General features: G+C 37.4%; 1 protein-coding gene across 1 annotated transcript in view; it reads right to left on the bottom strand.

The window, feature by feature from the left end:
- Positions 1-2,595: 2,595 nt before the first annotated feature.
- Positions 2,596-17,584, bottom strand: part of LOC101856834 (major facilitator superfamily domain-containing protein 1) — a 30,532-nt gene continuing 15,543 nt past the window's right edge. Inside the window, exons 5-13 of the mRNA XM_005105964.3 lie at positions 14,104-14,200; positions 9,977-10,075; positions 9,393-9,504; positions 7,465-7,678; positions 6,973-7,070; positions 6,393-6,505; positions 5,701-5,748; positions 4,572-4,641; positions 2,596-2,831 (exon numbers count right to left, since the gene is read on the bottom strand). Coding sequence (XP_005106021.1) covers positions 2,822-2,831; positions 4,572-4,641; positions 5,701-5,748; positions 6,393-6,505; positions 6,973-7,070; positions 7,465-7,678; positions 9,393-9,504; positions 9,977-10,075; positions 14,104-14,200 — 861 coding nt within the window. The 3' untranslated portion in view covers positions 2,596-2,821. The remainder of the gene's footprint in view (positions 2,832-4,571; positions 4,642-5,700; positions 5,749-6,392; positions 6,506-6,972; positions 7,071-7,464; positions 7,679-9,392; positions 9,505-9,976; positions 10,076-14,103; positions 14,201-17,584) is intronic.

Here is a 17,584-nt window from a genome sequence, read left to right as displayed (position 1 = left end):
TCCAGCCCCAGTCATTTTTAGCACTCCCTAATCGCAGCCAATACAGCAGTATTTCAGAAAAAAAGGCATGCATTTTAAAAAGTTATGTAGTACCTTTGTAATGATTTAGATAATAACTGTGCAACAATGTTTAATGGTAAATGAACAAATATTTTGAAAATCAAAGTTTAACTAGGTTCCCTGGTTTTGAAAAATGCACAAAATATAACATGCTCTTGGGATGGTGGGAGGTACAAGCGCTGCTGAAAATATACGCGCATGGGGCTGGAAGGGTTAAGTGAGTAAAACTGTCGTGATCGAGCCCAGTTGTTCCTGTCATGTTAAATTCCCTGATATTTCAGCGCAAGCTCCACAAACACGTGAAGTCTTTGCTACAACTGAAGAAAACACACCCCCAATTAGACAGAGACCCAGAATCCCGTGGACAAACTTTTGCCCCATCACAGATCCACAGAATGAGGTCTCCCATTTTTGGGGGAGCAAAAAACCATAAACAGTGTTTTCAATATGTGAAAATCAGGATTGATTAAAGGTATGAAATGAAAAATAGAATCCAACAGCCCTCTCTCACACGTGATGTTCAAAGCACATTTGAACTATCATTTATGAAAGCTTTGAACTATGAACTCGGAAGAACTGATTTGGTGGGAAATGTCTTCAATGCTGCTATATCATTTTGTTTGTGCATTTACAGGATCATGAAAGAGACAGTAGTCACAAAGCATATTGACTGCTCAGTGTAAGACTCCATCCTACGACACTTAAGGTGGCATATGGGGGAGCCTTGCACTACTAAGCAAGGCGATATGTCTTTCCTTATAAAAAGATTAAAGACTTGTTCATATTGCCAGGGTTCCTGCTATGAACTCCCCACCACATTCAAGGAGATTTCAATGTTTCAAAGAGAAATTTTTTTAATTCAAGGAGATTTTGTAAAAAAAAATTCATGCCATTTTTTATGGCACGCCAAGAGCAATCTGACAAAAATTTGGTTCGTGTCCGATCCCGGGAAATTCAAGGAGTTTTCAAGGAGATTTTTCTTTGACTGGTTTTCAGAGACTCCTTGAATTCAAGGAGACCTCAGGAACCCTGTATTGCATCAAAAGAAACATATGTACGGTACTGACAAAAGGACATTTTTGCATTCATAGAAACCTTCAGTAGCATTTCCTTATATGAAAGACTTGCCTATTAATGACTGGATGCATGACTGTCACAAAAGCCATTACGCAATTTGGCATGTGTCAAAGTCTTGCACCAAGCCATTAATTTGGACCTGAAAAAAAGATGTTTAAATTAAGAAAAATAAACAAGTGATTTAAAGAAACCATGGCACATCAGTGAAAACATTCTGCTGCCATTTACTTTTTAAAAAGATAAAAGTAAAGGAAACAACATTTTTTTCTTTAAAACAATGCCAAGGATTTAAAAAAAACTCATTTTCGTTTATATGAACTCGTAACATAGAAACAAAAACCCAACTATATGGAAAAAAAAGCTTAAGGAAATGTTGACCTAAAAATTCAACATAATCCACCCTGTCACTCTTTTAAACTTTTTGCATTACGAACAATTTATCAAAAAGAACCAGCTATATGACAACTAAAAACAGAACCCTGGAACACAAGTTCTAGCAATGTTCCCATTCTACCTCATTTGGCAAAAGGCACTTTGGACCCTAGTTGAGATAATGAAAGGGGGAAAAAAATAAAACTTCATATGTTAATAATTTAACAATATATAGCTTTTGAAGAAGAGGTTTGATGGTGTGCAAAGAAAGAGTGGGGGAGGGTGTCATCTTTTGATCTACATTATATCTGGAAATTCAGCTGACGGGGGGGGGGGAACAAGTACTTTTGCCTTAGCTTAGCCATACATATCTGAAAATGGAGAATGTTCAAGAAAGACTTTCCAGTCAGAATGTATTTTTATTACTATCCTCTTTTCATCAATAAGAAGCATTTAGAGAAATTTTATTATTTTCAAAAGTATTTGCTAACTTCAACATTTATGCATGGTAGGCCTACACACAGAACACACAGAACATTAACAGCAATTATTTTTAAAAAAGTCAAGAAAAATTTGGATAATTCTGATGCTCTTTTCCTCAACTTCTTCAATCCAAAAATTAAAGGCTGCGAACATTTTTTAAAAGAAAATCCAAGTGTCACAGACACAAATAAAAACTGACTTATTACACCCCCCCCCCCCCCCCCCCTTCAAAGAAAAAAACCCCCCCCCCCCCCCCCCAAAAAAAAAAACACAATACATAAATGGTTTTTTAAACCAAAAAATGGTTTTGCTGATAAATGATATATCATATATTATACCTTACTAATATACAGGACTAGAGCTAAAACAAAGGGCATGAAATATGACATAAAAATGTATTCAAAATTGATGAGTTCAGAAAGAAAAAACTATGCCCCTTCAGGCGAACACTGTCTTCTTTGTACATACTTCTCCCTGTGAAGAAGAAAGACCTGTTTTGCTAAAAAAAAATAATAAATTCACTACAATAAAATTAAGAGGCATTTGAGTAAGGTAGAATAAAAACTCTTCCATGTTTAGCAAAAAAATACGAACATCAACTTCAGTACAAGTATAGCACTCAACACGGTGACCTTAACTGGGTGATTTTGAATCAGCTGCCAAAGACACAGCTACCGGCTAAGGCTGCCTGCCAAATTCATGCCATTCATCCTAACCTACACAAGCAAGTCATGGAGCAAACTCCAGTACCCACAGCATTGTTACATATTATTGAAAGACTACAGAATTCAGTCCCGTCCTACTGAGCTTCTCTGGGCTGAGCTTGTCTTTAGTTGTCCCTGGAAATTAAAGAAAGAGAACAAATTGTTTACTTTTAGTTTCAGTAAAAGTCAAGTTTTACTTTCATGGCACTTGCAACACAGAAAGTTCATATCAGAGCTGAAGATTAGAGGTGTTGCAGAGTAACAAACACAAACTAGAAAGAGGAGAGATCAGAGCGATAGATGTTTGATAGGCAAGAAGGAGCGAACCACACCAGAGCATCCCCCAACTACCCATAAAAAGGAAAAAGCATTACAAACTGCACAAAAATGCATCCTGATAGTACATGCTTTTGGATAAGGAGAAGCACATTAATACACCATAACATTCATTTCGGGAAAGGAAAAATTTTTTAAGACAGGTTGGCTGAGAATAACACAGAGATAGAAAAAAAGTAGAACCCGTTAGTATCATCATCATCTTCTGCACCAAATTATAAACAACTTTCCTTTTTCCTGTATTGTTTTCTCTTGAACTACAATAATTACTACATGTACCAAGTTAACACAAATACATATCTGGCACCACATCAGGATACCCCACAAAATAAAAAGTAGAACCCATCAGTGGCGACACCACCAAACAACTCAAGCTCTCACTGATACTCCTGTGGCACAAACTATTAATATCTAAATTAGATAAACAATTATCATGTAATTATATTGCAGCTGGCATAGAAACTGTTATCTACTGTGGTACCACTGCTACAAGAAATATAAGTAACTCTGTAAAGACAGCTCAAGACAAAAAGTACTGATAATTATTAATTCCCCCTTTACTGCTTGAGGTGAATACTGAAAAAAGGAACTTTACGTGACAAAATTAGAGTCGAACCTGCTCTAACGTCATCTTTCCAAGACAATGAACAGTTCAAATGACCCCTTCCCACTTCTCCCTTTGTGCTTTATCTATCTCATATTACAATGGCACTTGTCCATGATGTCCACCAATCTAAGACAATCACTTTTCTCCATAATAATGAGTGGCTGTCAGGGCCAATTCAACTGTATAACAGTATACCCTAAACAGATACGTACCACCAGAAGTACTGTGACTGCACATAATAATGCTTTCTATCACAGGGTGCAAAAAATATGTTCAATCAAACAGATATGTCACAGTAAATCACTGTCTAGTTTAACTATGGGGGAGCAAAGAATAACACCTGCTGTGATATGGCGTGTTGTAAGAGGCGACTAAAGATACATAGGTCTGGTCTCCCAAAAAGTGTCAGTTTGCGGAGGGCCAACTACCTGATCCTGTTATTTTTTTCGTAAGAATTTTACGGCACTTGCAACACAATTAGGTCATATAAGTGCCGAAGAGTAGAGGTGTTACAAGTGAGTAACAAACACAAAAAAGGAGGGGAGATAAAGACGATAGATGTTTGATAGGAAAGACCCTGTAAAAACTGAAAGTTACAGAAACATGAACAAACATGCCTATACTATTTATTTTTCAATCTTAGGAGACACAGGAGCTTCTGCAACCACAGGAAACAATGAAGGATAGTGAACAAAGCTGAAAGGACTCTACTGAAAAGTGGGAAGACATAGAAAAAAGGTGGAAAGTGTTTGTTTGTGGCCTATACACTGACCCAGGGTCAGAAAGGCAATGATGATGACGATGAACTGAAATAATCTGACCAATCAATTGAATCTAGACCTTTCAGAAGTTGGTCAAATCCATAAGCAACAGGACCACAGACGGTGACTGATAAAACACAACACAACATATAAAAAAGGCAAACAACTCACTTCAGTTTTTCTTCATCCTCCAATTCCTTCAGAGCATTACGTTTTTTCGAAGAGTAGTTCAGTTTTCCACCTGTGGAGCAAAACAGAATTTTTTAAAAGAATGACTAAAAAAAAACCCAGGAAATTTGTTCAACGGAATAGCCACCACTAGCTCTCTTCTAAACTACTTTCATTACCACCATTATTTTTCCTCTCTCCGCTTCCCCTCACAAGGAGGTTAGCCGTCACACACAGAAAACGCAAGTTCGATTCTCATGTAGGGAGAATTTTCATCAAATATCACCGTCTTTCTGCCGGAATGCTGTATGCCTCTCTGTCCCTGACAGAAAGGACGGAAGCATCCCCATTCTTAAAAGAATTAAAATGTGTCAATTGGGGTGTAAAACAGCTGCAATTACCTTTTCCTTTTTACTCATCATTACTCTGAGTAAAGAGAAGCATGTCGACACAATAATGGCCACATGTAGGGATAGAAAAGGACAAACAAACTGGCAAACAGACAGAAAAAAACAGATCGGCAAATAGACAGAGAAAAAGAAAATGTGGCATCAATTATCAACCCATTTCCCTCTTATTGGTGTATTTTTCTTTAATCAAATGTGAGGCATCGTGGTGGAATCAGGCACTCGTTAAAATAATCAAATTGAAGATGTTGGCAATTTTCCACTGATTTGAGAATTTTTATCGAATTTTTAAAATATATTTTAGTTTTAGTAGGAGTTTTACAGCACTTGCAACACAATACGGTCGTATAAGTATTGAAGATTAGAGGTGTTACAAGAGAGAACAAAAAAAAGAAGGAGAGATAAAGACGATATTTGTTCCACAGGAAAGAAGGAACAAACCACACCAGAGCACCCACCAACCATCAACTTTTATATCTTGACACCATTTTAGTCTATTCAGAACTATGACAGTCACCAAACTTTGGCTGCCATTTTCTCATTGTGGGATAGAACTCAACGCGTTTCACCATAATTGTATTTCCATGTTTCAGCCGAGATGTATACATAACAACCCAACACAGCATATATTGGCCCTGAGAGACAAGGTGGCCATGGACAACCCACTGGATGACCTAAATCATGTCAATGAGGGCCTAAAACATTAACAAATATTAGTGACTCACCTCTAGCAGCATCCACTAGATACAGGAGGACAGCAGCTATCAAAGCCACTGGGGACAGAAAAGAAAAAAAATGAGTGAAAATTTTTTCAAACCTCTCATCCTCTTGGCCAGCATTCCAATTTCACGAATGAAAAGCTATGAAAAGATTCATTATAATCATTCGTAAAACCCCGTTTCCCATTATTACACCATATAGGCCCTACGATCAACACATGAGAAAGGACCTTCTAGAGCATACTGCACCAGGAGGAAAACACACAATATCTTCTATTAAACAGTACTGCACAAAGCACATACACATACATGTACAACATTTCATACCTAATAATAGAATTTGTTTTGTTGGAGCAGAGGTAAGTATATTCACACAATGATGGTCTTGTTGTGCTATAAAAACAAAGCAAAAAAACACTCAGACGGACAGACTCTGAAGAGGGATAGTACAGAAGTACAGCCATCAAACCAGTACCGTAGCTCATAATATAATACAGATGGTGAGGCTCAAGAGGACCAAACAGATCAATAACTTAAAACCAAACAAATCAATAACTAAAATAATTAAAATAATAAATAAACAAACAAACAGAAGTCACTCATAATTTAAAAGGTGAGGCTTAGGAGGAACCAAACAGATCAATAACTTTTTTAAAAAATAAATAAATAAAACCAACAACAAACAAAAACAAACTCACAGCAGAGCCAGGCCATGAAGAAGACTTCCAGGATGAGGTACCCGCTTTTGTCCACAATGATGCCAGCGGTCAGTGAGATGACAGCCAGACCAAGATTCTGAATGGCTTGCATACTGTATGACATAAGACAAAAGATAAAGACATTTATATTAAGATTTTCTCATAATAATATTGATTGTAAACCCTCTTTATCTCGCAACTGCTGGTAATTTTAAAAAAAGGTATTTTGTCAGCTTATTGCAGAATAGTGGTCACTTTGTGCAAGCAAAAAACAAGAGAGTGAAACATTTCACATGAGTAAGTCATATACATCAGGTCATTCTATTCCATTACATTTAAATATACACAATCTCAGGCTACATTTAATATCATCCACTGCCTAAAAATGTAAAAAATTAATCAAAAGCAGCAGAAGAATCCCAAAATGTCAAAAGTTGTTCATTCCAAAATTAATAACGGATGGCAAAATACAATAGATGTGGGAAGAAATGCAGCCCCAATTTATTTTTAATTGTTTGTTTCAAAATCCCTACCCTACCCGATGGAAAAATACAAGAAGAGGTGGGAAATCAGGACTTACATGCCATAAGCTGTGCCCAGCTGGTGAGCAGGGATGATGAGAGCAACCATTGGCCACAAGGCACTGGCCAAAATGGAGTAAGACAAGCCCATGATCACCTGAGGATTGATATATTATAGAATGCATCTCTCGTCTGTATTTTGTCGAAATATCAAGATTAGAGTCCAGAAAAAAAATAATGTTGTCCATGACAGGACTGTCAGTGTGGAGATAGGCACAGAGTCAGATGCACAGAGACTGAGAAGAACAAAGTTCTGAGAAAGGAAGAATGAGATGCAGGGTGGGGGGTAGCAGAAAAAAAGATAAGGAGAGAGACAGAGATATACGAGGGGGGTTCAAGAAGTCTTAAGTCTAAATATGAAGGAATAAAGATAGAGCTTTGTAACTTGGTACATATAGGGAGGAAGAGAACGAGGCAAAGAAACAGAATCAAAAGAAAAAAGGAAAAAGAAAAAAGAAAACAAAAACCCCAATGTTGCAAGCAGCACATACCATAGGGATGTAAGGGTTCATAAATGTGAAGGCCAGCATCATGTGACAACCCAGTGTGATGACGATACCGATGATGACCCAGAACACGTTCTTGCCAATCCTGTCGATGAGGAAACCAAAGAACGGGGAGGCTCCAGCCGAGATAATGTACACCAGGCTGTTGACGGCATTGGCGCTTGTGGGGTTCAGACCAAATTTCATCTCAAAGAACACCCTAAGGGAAGAACAAGAGCAGATTATGACTTGCTTTTCTTCAGTACAAAGTTTTAGTACAAGTTTACGGTCAATGATTTACTTGAGTTTTGGTAAAAGTTTTACGGCACTAACAACACAACTAGGTCAAATAAGTGCCAAAGATTTGAGGTGTTATAAGAGAGTAACCCTAGTGCTAAGTTTTAGTAAGAGTTTTATGGCAACTGCAACAAAAATAGGTTATGTTAGTGCCCAAACCAGCTTCCGTGGTATAACGGTTCGGCGCTCCGCTGTCACACACTGGAGACACGAATTCGATTCCCGAATGGGGAGGAAATAATAATCAAATATCTCAGTCTTACTGCTGGGATGTTGTGTCCATCTCAGCCCAGGTTGACCCTGAGAGGCTGGTTTCGAAGCCTGCCTTTCAAAGAATCTATATTTTTTTTCAAAGGGGGCATAAAAACAACCTACAGTAAAAAAGGAAAAAAAAAGTAATGTGCTGAAGACTTGAGGTGTTATTGGAGAGAAACGAACACAGAAAATAAGGAGAGATCAGGACAAGAGATGTTTGAAAGGAAAGAGGGAGCAAACCACACCAGAGTGTCCACCAACCACCCACTACGACCTGTTTGTCTCTGTCCTATAATTAAAATAAAATATAAGAATACTCTGTAAGAATTCCCATCACACATGAATCTTCGGTCAACTGACTGCAACTGAAAAATGCCTGACCACAACACCTCAACAGCTGCACTTCGCCAGGGAGTAGCTTCGGATATCCGAAATGCTGAAAAAGAACTATTATTGGAAACAGAAGCCACTAGGGTGTCTGTTCACCGCTTGCACTTAGGGTGAGGCTTGGATTTACAATATATATAAATGGAGTACTTAAAGAAACCATACATACAATCTGTTAAGACTGTACATTCCAACTCGCAATTTAAGGTCATCAGCTGACAAAAAGAAATTTATTTTACCATCTAAGAAACTTAAAACAATGGGTGAAAGGGCATTTGAATACAAAGGCCCCAAGACCTGGAATGCTTTACCAAGTACTTTAAGAGAGATAAAATCTTTTGATTCATTCAAATGTCAGCAGAAGTCGTTTCTGTTTTTAAATTAATAAGACGAATATTTGGAATAATTTTCTTTAGTCAGAAAACAAAGTTTTATGTTACTGTTGTACGTTGTACTGTATTGTAAAGCACTCAGAGCCTGTGTACTTTGATCGGGGTTGAGCGCTATATAAATGTCATTTATTATGATTACAATATACAAATGTGTTACAACGCTGTGAAATCAGGCGTTCATCAACTTTTGGGAATGTACATTTATATTGGTATCATGTGAAAGTTGATTCATTTGCCTTGCTTTTGATGAAAAAAACACTGATCTACTTCAAATAGAAAACGAGATATTTGAGATTAAAGGAGGTGGGGTCTCGTTCCAAAGGTAAAATTAACTAGAAAATGGCCGCCAAAATCTGGTAACTTCAATAGCTTGAAAGTCCTTGAAAACTGAAAATTTACATATTTTGAGCCTTAAAATCAACAATTTTTATTAAAATTCACACAGAAATGTGTTATTATAAGGACATAAATGGTGTTGAGCGAAAAAAAAAAATTCGATAAAAATTGCCAGAATGGCAGAAAAATGCGTTTCTTTGATTTCATTATTTTGAGAAGTGCCTGGTTTCACCTCGTTGCCGCACAAAACGAGCAAGAGCTACATACAGGCCAAGACCGATGAAAGGGAACACAGCCACATAGTAAGCCACACAGATCACCGAGATCAGCCATGTTGGCATAGGAAACGTCAAGATGTCACGGAACTTGATCATCTCCTCTGGGAAAAAAAAAAATAGCAAAACATGATTTCTCGTTTTCACTGCTTTCTCATTAAAATCATTATCATTCAACAACAGACTAAAACATTGTACAAATATACTTGCAGAACATTCAAACATTTTATTTTTTAAACTACACTGAAGAGTACATTTATTATACGCAACTAGATATTTCAGGTGCCATCAGAAGTCCATTACCCAAGTATAATTCTATTAGAATCTTTTGTACTATTCAATTTTGTATAGATATATTACTGTCTAAATTAAAATAATAAACTATAATAGATTTTTAAAAACTGTTTTGGACCCTGACAAACAGAAAAGGTGACATTTTAAAAATGCCCCTGTCCAATGAAAGTGATTTTTCCAACAAGTCGTCAGTTTTCTATGCCTTCACACAGGTATATGTATGCACATAGTGACAATAAAAAAGACTATTGTGAAAAATAGAGGAAGAAAAAGAGCAATTACCTGAGGAGATAGCCTGACGCTTCAGAATACGGTCAGCACGTTTGTCGAAAAAGGCGAGGGTAAACGCAATCAATAGAGAGAAAATACACGTGCCAGCACCTGGATAGGGGAAAAAAAACACAACAGAGTTAAGAAAACTATAATATCAGAAGTTTGGTTTGCAACACAAATGGGCCATGTAAGTACTGAAAACAATTTTGAAAAAAAAAAAAAATTTAAGAAAAAGAGGTTCAGTTTTAGCTTCAGTATGAGTTATACAGTTTTTGTTTGTTTTAGTAAGGTTTTATGGCGCTCGCAACTGCATAAGGTCATATGAGCGCCATCAGGTAGATGTCAACAGAGAAATCCAAACGGGGAATCAGGCCTACTCTGCTCACCTCTCTAGCTTCAACAGCACAAAGTCTGCTTTAACTATCAAGGCCCCCCGGAAATAGCAGTTAACAAGAGAGAGACATACATACAAAAGGAAGTAGAGGAAATATGATGATAGTAAGGATGATGGTAAAGGTGGACCGAGGCAGATGTTAAAGCAAGAACTGCCAGGGCAAGGTCAGAATTCAATCAATTATCAAAAGTCTGGAAAGCAAGCGATATCACACTGCACACCAAGATTCGACTCTTTTAACTCCAACGTCAAGTCTTTACACCTCTACGGCAGCGAAACTTGGAAGACAACAAAGACAGTACTGAATAAAGTCCAGACTTTCATCAACAGATAGCCCAGCAAAAATATCACAAGACAGTCACTGCAGTGGAGCCCAGAGGGAGCACGAGGCAGGGGTAGGCCACGGGAAACATGGAGGAGATGCGTGGAAAGGGACATGATAGAGATGAAGCTCACTTGGAACGAGCTTGGAAGGATGGCCCAGGACAGAGACAAATGGAAGGAGCTTGTATGTGGCGTGTACCCTGCCAGGGGTGAAAAGCATTGATGATGAAGGATGAGGAAAGAAAAAGCAGCAGTTCCCCTATGTTGTTCCAGCCAATTGACATTGATAAATCAGCCCATTTACAATTCTACTGTGTATAAGAACAGGTTAATATTCCCCCTTTGGGGAATGGCCTAAAGACAACTTTAGTCAGTAGCACTGCCCTGGTGGGGTAGTGGAAGTTTTACAGTTTGTGCAACACAAATATGTCATACTAGTGCCTAAAATTTAGTTCAGTTTCAGTAAAAGTTTTATGGCACTTGCAATGCAAATAGGTCATATAAGTGCTGTAGATCAGAGCAAAAAAGGAGAGATATGGACTATGTTTGATAAGAAAGAAAGGGGGAATCACACCAGAGCACCCACCAATCACCCACTTTCAATTAATAGAGGTGTTACTAGAGCGCAACAAACAAAGAAGAAGAAAAAAAAGAAGGCAAAAGAGGCAGGTGGTTGTTAGAGCAGGTTCGACTGGTACATAAATGACAAGCGTTCAATTCCTGGATGAGGAAGTCATTATATCGAGAATCTCCAACTGTCTGATGGAACGATGTATCCCATTCAGCTAATGTTGATGTACATTGTGTTGATCAGCCACAAGACATTTACAATCGTTGCATATATATATATATATATATCACGGCGCACCGGCAGTGGAATTTTAGTTGCCGCGGGGGGGTTCCCCACCGGGCGCCTTATCATGTCGGGGTCACGGGGGTCAGCTCCCTGTCACCGCTGTCTAAGCCGACTTAATTTTTGGTACTTTTCAATGTACAGTTTTAGGTGTATCCTTGTATTTATGGTAATTCTCATTTGGTGCACCCAAAGCATGCATTTCTGCTCTTGAGACTCAAAAAAGAACGGACGCTGTAACTTGTCTGGTTATTTCGTTAGACGCGCTGGAGTCCGCAATTCTAAATTTTTTTTTTTTTTTGACTAGCGTGAATGAAAAAAATTTAGTAATTTGGCGTAATTTGGTTACAAGAATAATTTCTTGCTTTTCAGGGACACTGAATCAGCACCAGACTTTTCCAGCTTTATTTTTCGTTTCTATGACCATTTGCAATAACAGACAATGTGACTGATTTCTTCACATTCATAATTGTGTCCGCGCATATTTCCGATACAAAAACTAAGAATGAATGTGTTAGCTGTCATTATTTTTACTCCATACAAGAAGTTTATCTCTACCCATGTATTTACACGGTTTTGTGGGTTTTTAAAAATCGCTTAGATTCTATATTATATCTTTTTAGTTGTATGCAGGCTGCCACAGACACAGCATGATTCACGAACAAACGCAGAGTAACTTTCTCTTGTTTAATAGTAAAATAAGAGCTAACGCTAATCGTCTTTAGTTAAAAAATGCAGATGTGCATCTTTCTTCTCTTATAACTTGACTATTACTACTCGCGCAGATTTAAGATTTCTCATGGTAAAAGACATGACATTCGTAGTCAGTTCAACACAGATTTTGGAGACATCTGTCGTGCTTTTTTAAAATAAACAATCATTTATTCATAAGTTTGTAACTAAAATAGGACAAATTTGGTACACTACAAACACTTGTCTAAAACAAAAACTAAGGCACAGAAATTAACCATTCTAACGCAGAATAAATCTCAAGACATTGAGCTTTTAGTACATCTTCGTAATGGTTTGCTGTGTGGGATGGGGAAGAAGTTATATCGTTTTAAACATAGTCAAAAATGCGAACTTCCTAACCGACAGCGGCAAAGTCGCTTCAGGGCTCATTAACCCCGTGACCCCGAGCCGGGGAGCTCTGGCGGGCTGCTGAGTCACGCAAACTAAAAGTAACAGAATCGGGCGAAAAGTGCCGCCGTGACATACAGACGGCATCCTGGCCCTTGAAGTCCCTAAGGTTGGGAAGGGAAAAAGATACAACCCCTGAACATCAAATTTGACAGAGAAACATCCCTGAACAACAAACTTGTTTCAGTTTTAGTAAAAGTTTTGAGTCACTTGCAACACAATAAGGTCATTAACAAACTTGTTTCAGTTTTAGTAAGAGTTTTGAGGCACTTGCAACACAATAAGGTCATTAAAGTGCCGAAGATTAGAAGTGTTACAAGAGAGTAACACACACAAAAAAAAGGAGGAGAGATAAGATAAGGACCATAGATGTTTGATAGAAAAGAAGGAGCAAACCACACCAGAGCACCCGCCAATCACAAACTTGAAAGAGATACACTCCTAAACATAAAATTTGAAAGAGATATTCTCCTAAACATCAAATTTGATACATATACTACACCCCTGAACATCAAATTTAATACACATACACCCTTGAACATCAAATTTGAAAGAGATACACTCTTACATCAAATTTGATACAAACATCAAATTTGATGCAGATACACCCCTGAACACCGATCAAACAACAGACAATTTACAAGGAAAGAGAAAGAAAGGAAGGCCTAAAGGTACTTGAAGGAGGGACTTAGATTCGGACCTAAAGCAGGTGGGTTACAGCAGAACCGAAGGGGAGACTATAGCCCGAGACAAACGTTCTGTCGAAATTGTCCAAGACAGCCACACACGGTAAAGGAGAATAGTACCTGTATCAATGTCTTAGAGAGTGTCATTACAATACAGAAAAAAAAAGCACATGAGGGAGAAAGAAGGAAGTGGTCAGTAGTACAGGTGTTGGTCTTAGATATGTAGACATTAGATAGCCATTCTCAACGACCACAGAGAAGATGAAGGCACCGCATCACACACAATGGGAAGATTGAGGAAAGCCGGTATCTCAAGAGGGTCGGGGACAGAGACAGCAACCTGCATGAAAAAGCCAAAAGAATATCAAACCAGCTGAAAACTGGCATGATCAGCAAGCCAACCCTTTCATGAATACTGGAGAGGACCCAAGCAATATACCTATTCTCCCACCAAGTAAATAAGTAAGCCATTCGAGCAGACTCCACTGTATATGTATAGAGCTCTTTTTGGTGGACTAGACTCTTTCTTTCCTTTGTTTTAGTCACCACAATAAGGTCATATAAGTGCCCACGATCAGTTAAGTGTTACAAGAGAGTCACTAACAAAAATATTTTTTTTAAGAGATCAGGACGACAGATGTCTGATAGGAAAAAAGGAGCAGACCACACCAGAGCACCTGCCAATTAGCTGCTGAAAAGGGCTGATGATGATAAAGCAACAAAGGCTTGAACTACTGACCAATAAACAGAGCAATGCCAAGGCATTTGTATCCATGAATGTGCTCGTCAATCAAGTTGTACAGCGGCTGCATCACATTCATGTTCACCGTGCTGCCCTGGAAAATGGGGGAAAAAATAATAAACTTAACAGTAACATAAATTCTTTGGGGATGGGGGGTATTCCCCAAAAAATTATGGAAGATAGATTTGACTTTCCTCCTTCATGATGCTCTCAAAACAAGTTTACTTTAAACCAAGGGTGGAAAACCACAATTCAAACAGGCTCCAATAAAGATAAAACAATTTTTAAACGCCCAACAAATTTGGACTTGATGGAAGACAAATTCAAGTTTCACTGCACATATGATAAGATAAATTCATGTCAATGACAAAAACCAGACAAGAGAAGAAAAAAATAGTTTGAGAACAAATACAAAGTACAACCACATCAGAGCAAGTTCTAACCACCTAACAATTATTTTCGCAAACAGAATGCTTGCTCCATAGGAAATTATAAACTAGGGCGATTATACATAGACATGTCTGAATAGCTTCAAACACAACTGTATTATCAGTGTCTAAAGATATTTTTATAAAGGAACAGATTCCTAAAATAAGACTGAAGTGTTAAGTCATGTTTTAGTCAGCATGAAACTTCATTCAAAATATTTCTTTCCATCGAAAGCTAATTCAAAGGAACGTTTATATTACAACAGTTATGCATAGAAAAAAAATCTACGGTCACGACCCTCAACTCCATACTCAGCTACCCTAAGAACTTACTTTCTAGAAATTAGACAAAACGTCTTTGGCAAAGTCACTGTTATTACATCTTTTAATTATTCAGTCACATTCGATTTCTCAACAAAAAGGGCAGTCTCATAAACCTTCAATTCTCTTCTTCAGCAGCCATCTGAGCCAAGTTTATGATGTACATTGTTGTTTGTACACATCTGAGCCAAGTTTATGATGTATATTGTTGTTTGTACACATCTGAGCCAAGTTTATGATGTATATTGTTGTTTGTACACATCTGAACCAAGTTTATGATGTACATTGTTGTTTGTACACATCTGAGCCAATGAGCCAAGTTTATGATGTACATTGTTGTTTGTACACATCTGAGCCAAGTTTATGATGTATATTGTTGTTTGTACACATCTGAGCCAAGTTTATGATGTATATTGTTGTTTGTACACATCTGAGCCAAGTTTATGATGTACATTGTTGTTTGTACACATCTGAGCCAAGTTTATGATGTGTATTGTTGTTTGTACACATCTGAGCCAAGTTTATGATGTACATTGTTGTTTGTACACATCTGAGCCAAGTTTATGATGTACATTGTTGTTTGTACACATCTGAGCCAAGTTTATGATGTACATTGTTGTTTGTACACATCTGAGCCAAGTTTATGATGTATATTGTTGTTTGTACACATCTGAGCCAAGTTTATGATGTACATTGTTGTTTGTACACATCTGAGCCAAGTTTATGATGTGTATTGTTGTTTGTACACATCTGAGCCAAGTTTATGATGTACATTGTTGTTTGTACACATCTGAGCCAAGTTTATGATGTACATTGTTGTTTGTACACATCTGAGCCAAGTTTATGATGTACATTGTTGTTTGTACACATCTGAGCCAAGTTTATGATGTACATTGTTGTTTGTACACATCTGAGCCAAGTTTATGATGTATATTGTTGTTTGTACACATCTGAGCCAAGTTTATGATGTATATTGTTGTTTGTACACATCTGAGCCAAGTTTATGATGTATATTGTTGTTTGTACACATCTGAGCCAAGTTTATGATGTACATTGTTGTTTGTACACATCTGAGCCAAGTTTATGATGTACATTGTTGTTTGTACACATCTGAGCCAAGTTTATGATGTACATTGTTGTTTGTACACATCTGAGCCAAGTTTATGATGTACATTGTTGTTTGTACACATCTGAGCCAAGTTTATGATGTACATTGTTGTTTGTACACTTTTCTTTCTTTTTCTAGCCTTTTTTTTTTTATTTTAAACATAACATACGATTTTTTTCCAATGCACTACCATCCCCCCTCCCCAAAATATTTTCATTTATAAGGTAACAAAAGTTTTACCAATCCTCAATTTTCCCACAAATATCTCATATTGAAAGTTTGCGAGCCCTCCTATTGGAAATAGCATCTATAACTCATTTTTAAATAAAATTTTTAAAACACACATGAACTGTGACTGAAAGCAAACGTCCAGAACTTCGATAAATGAGGACATGAAAGAATGATTTCTCTTTTAAGGTACTTCAGAAACTGAGATGGCCAATTTCTAAACAGACTGTAGATTGGAAAAGCCTTCCAAAAAACCAGCGGTTTACATTTTAATCTTTACGTGGTTCATAATAATGGATTCCTTAGGGTGACAGTATGGCTATCTCTTACAAAATCGGAAACACTGACAGATTTCAAAGGCGTTTTTATTCCCCCGCCCCAAATCTTCTCAAAACATTCAAAACTGGCTATGCTTTAGGTAGAACAGACCGGGTGTTACAATTTAGGGTCTTTGCTCTTGCTATCACTATATTCATCATCAGCTGCCTGAGGTGATAACAAATTATCTCAAACAGACTGACAGTGTCAGATATGCTCATGTGATTTACTACTATACAGCACAGACACGTGATCCCACTCAACATACCTTAATTTGACAGGATAAAGGCTTGCCTCTTCAACCTTACCTTTATTATCACAGAATTGTTTTAAAAAAGAAACACAAAATAGGACTCCCATTTGATACAGGATAATCTTTTTCCTACCAATCAGTTTCACATCAATTTCCCGCCCAGTTGATCTACCCAATGGCTTTAGAAACTTATAACACCTACATACTAACCTACAATAACATAAGATCACTCCAGTACAGATAAATTAAAACTTATATTCAAAACCCTTTGCAAGATTCTGCTCATTCCAAAAGAACTGAAGCTTTTTATACAGATGTAATTCCCTTCATTTCATTTTACGTATCAAAATTTATTTTTAAAGAGTAACCACTTGAAGGCCGATAACTCGGTCATCTCTGTATTAATTTCAACAAAACTGCGGACAAACAAATTTCAACAAGACAGACATCAAGTTTGCAATTATTGTTTAAAAAGTATCAGTCTTTTTAAAATTCCAACCAAACAAAATTGGGTAAAACACAAAACTTTACTTCTCAGAAGCATTCCCCTACAGGGGCATGATCAGCCCATTCTGGTGTAAGGACGAAGATGGTTAAAATATATATGATACTATCATTGACAGATCTCGCTTCGTACTGAGAAAGTTTTGGAGAAGTTTGTGGAGGAGAAAGTGTTGAGGAGGCATTATTCCAGTGGGATAGAACCACACCCTCAGCATCAAGAGTGGCCCTTGTATCATAGTTGCAATAAAGGTTTGGGGAACACCTTATAATCTGAAAATTCACAAATGAATGGTAACCGCATTCCTTTGATTTGAAAGC

The sequence above is a fragment of the Aplysia californica genome, unplaced genomic scaffold (assembly GCF_000002075.1).
Source record: "Aplysia californica isolate F4 #8 unplaced genomic scaffold, AplCal3.0 scaffold00503, whole genome shotgun sequence".
NCBI lineage: Eukaryota > Metazoa > Mollusca > Gastropoda > Aplysiida > Aplysiidae > Aplysia > Aplysia californica.
Note: the sequence above shows the minus strand (reverse complement) of the source record. Positions and strands in the feature narration are given on the sequence as shown.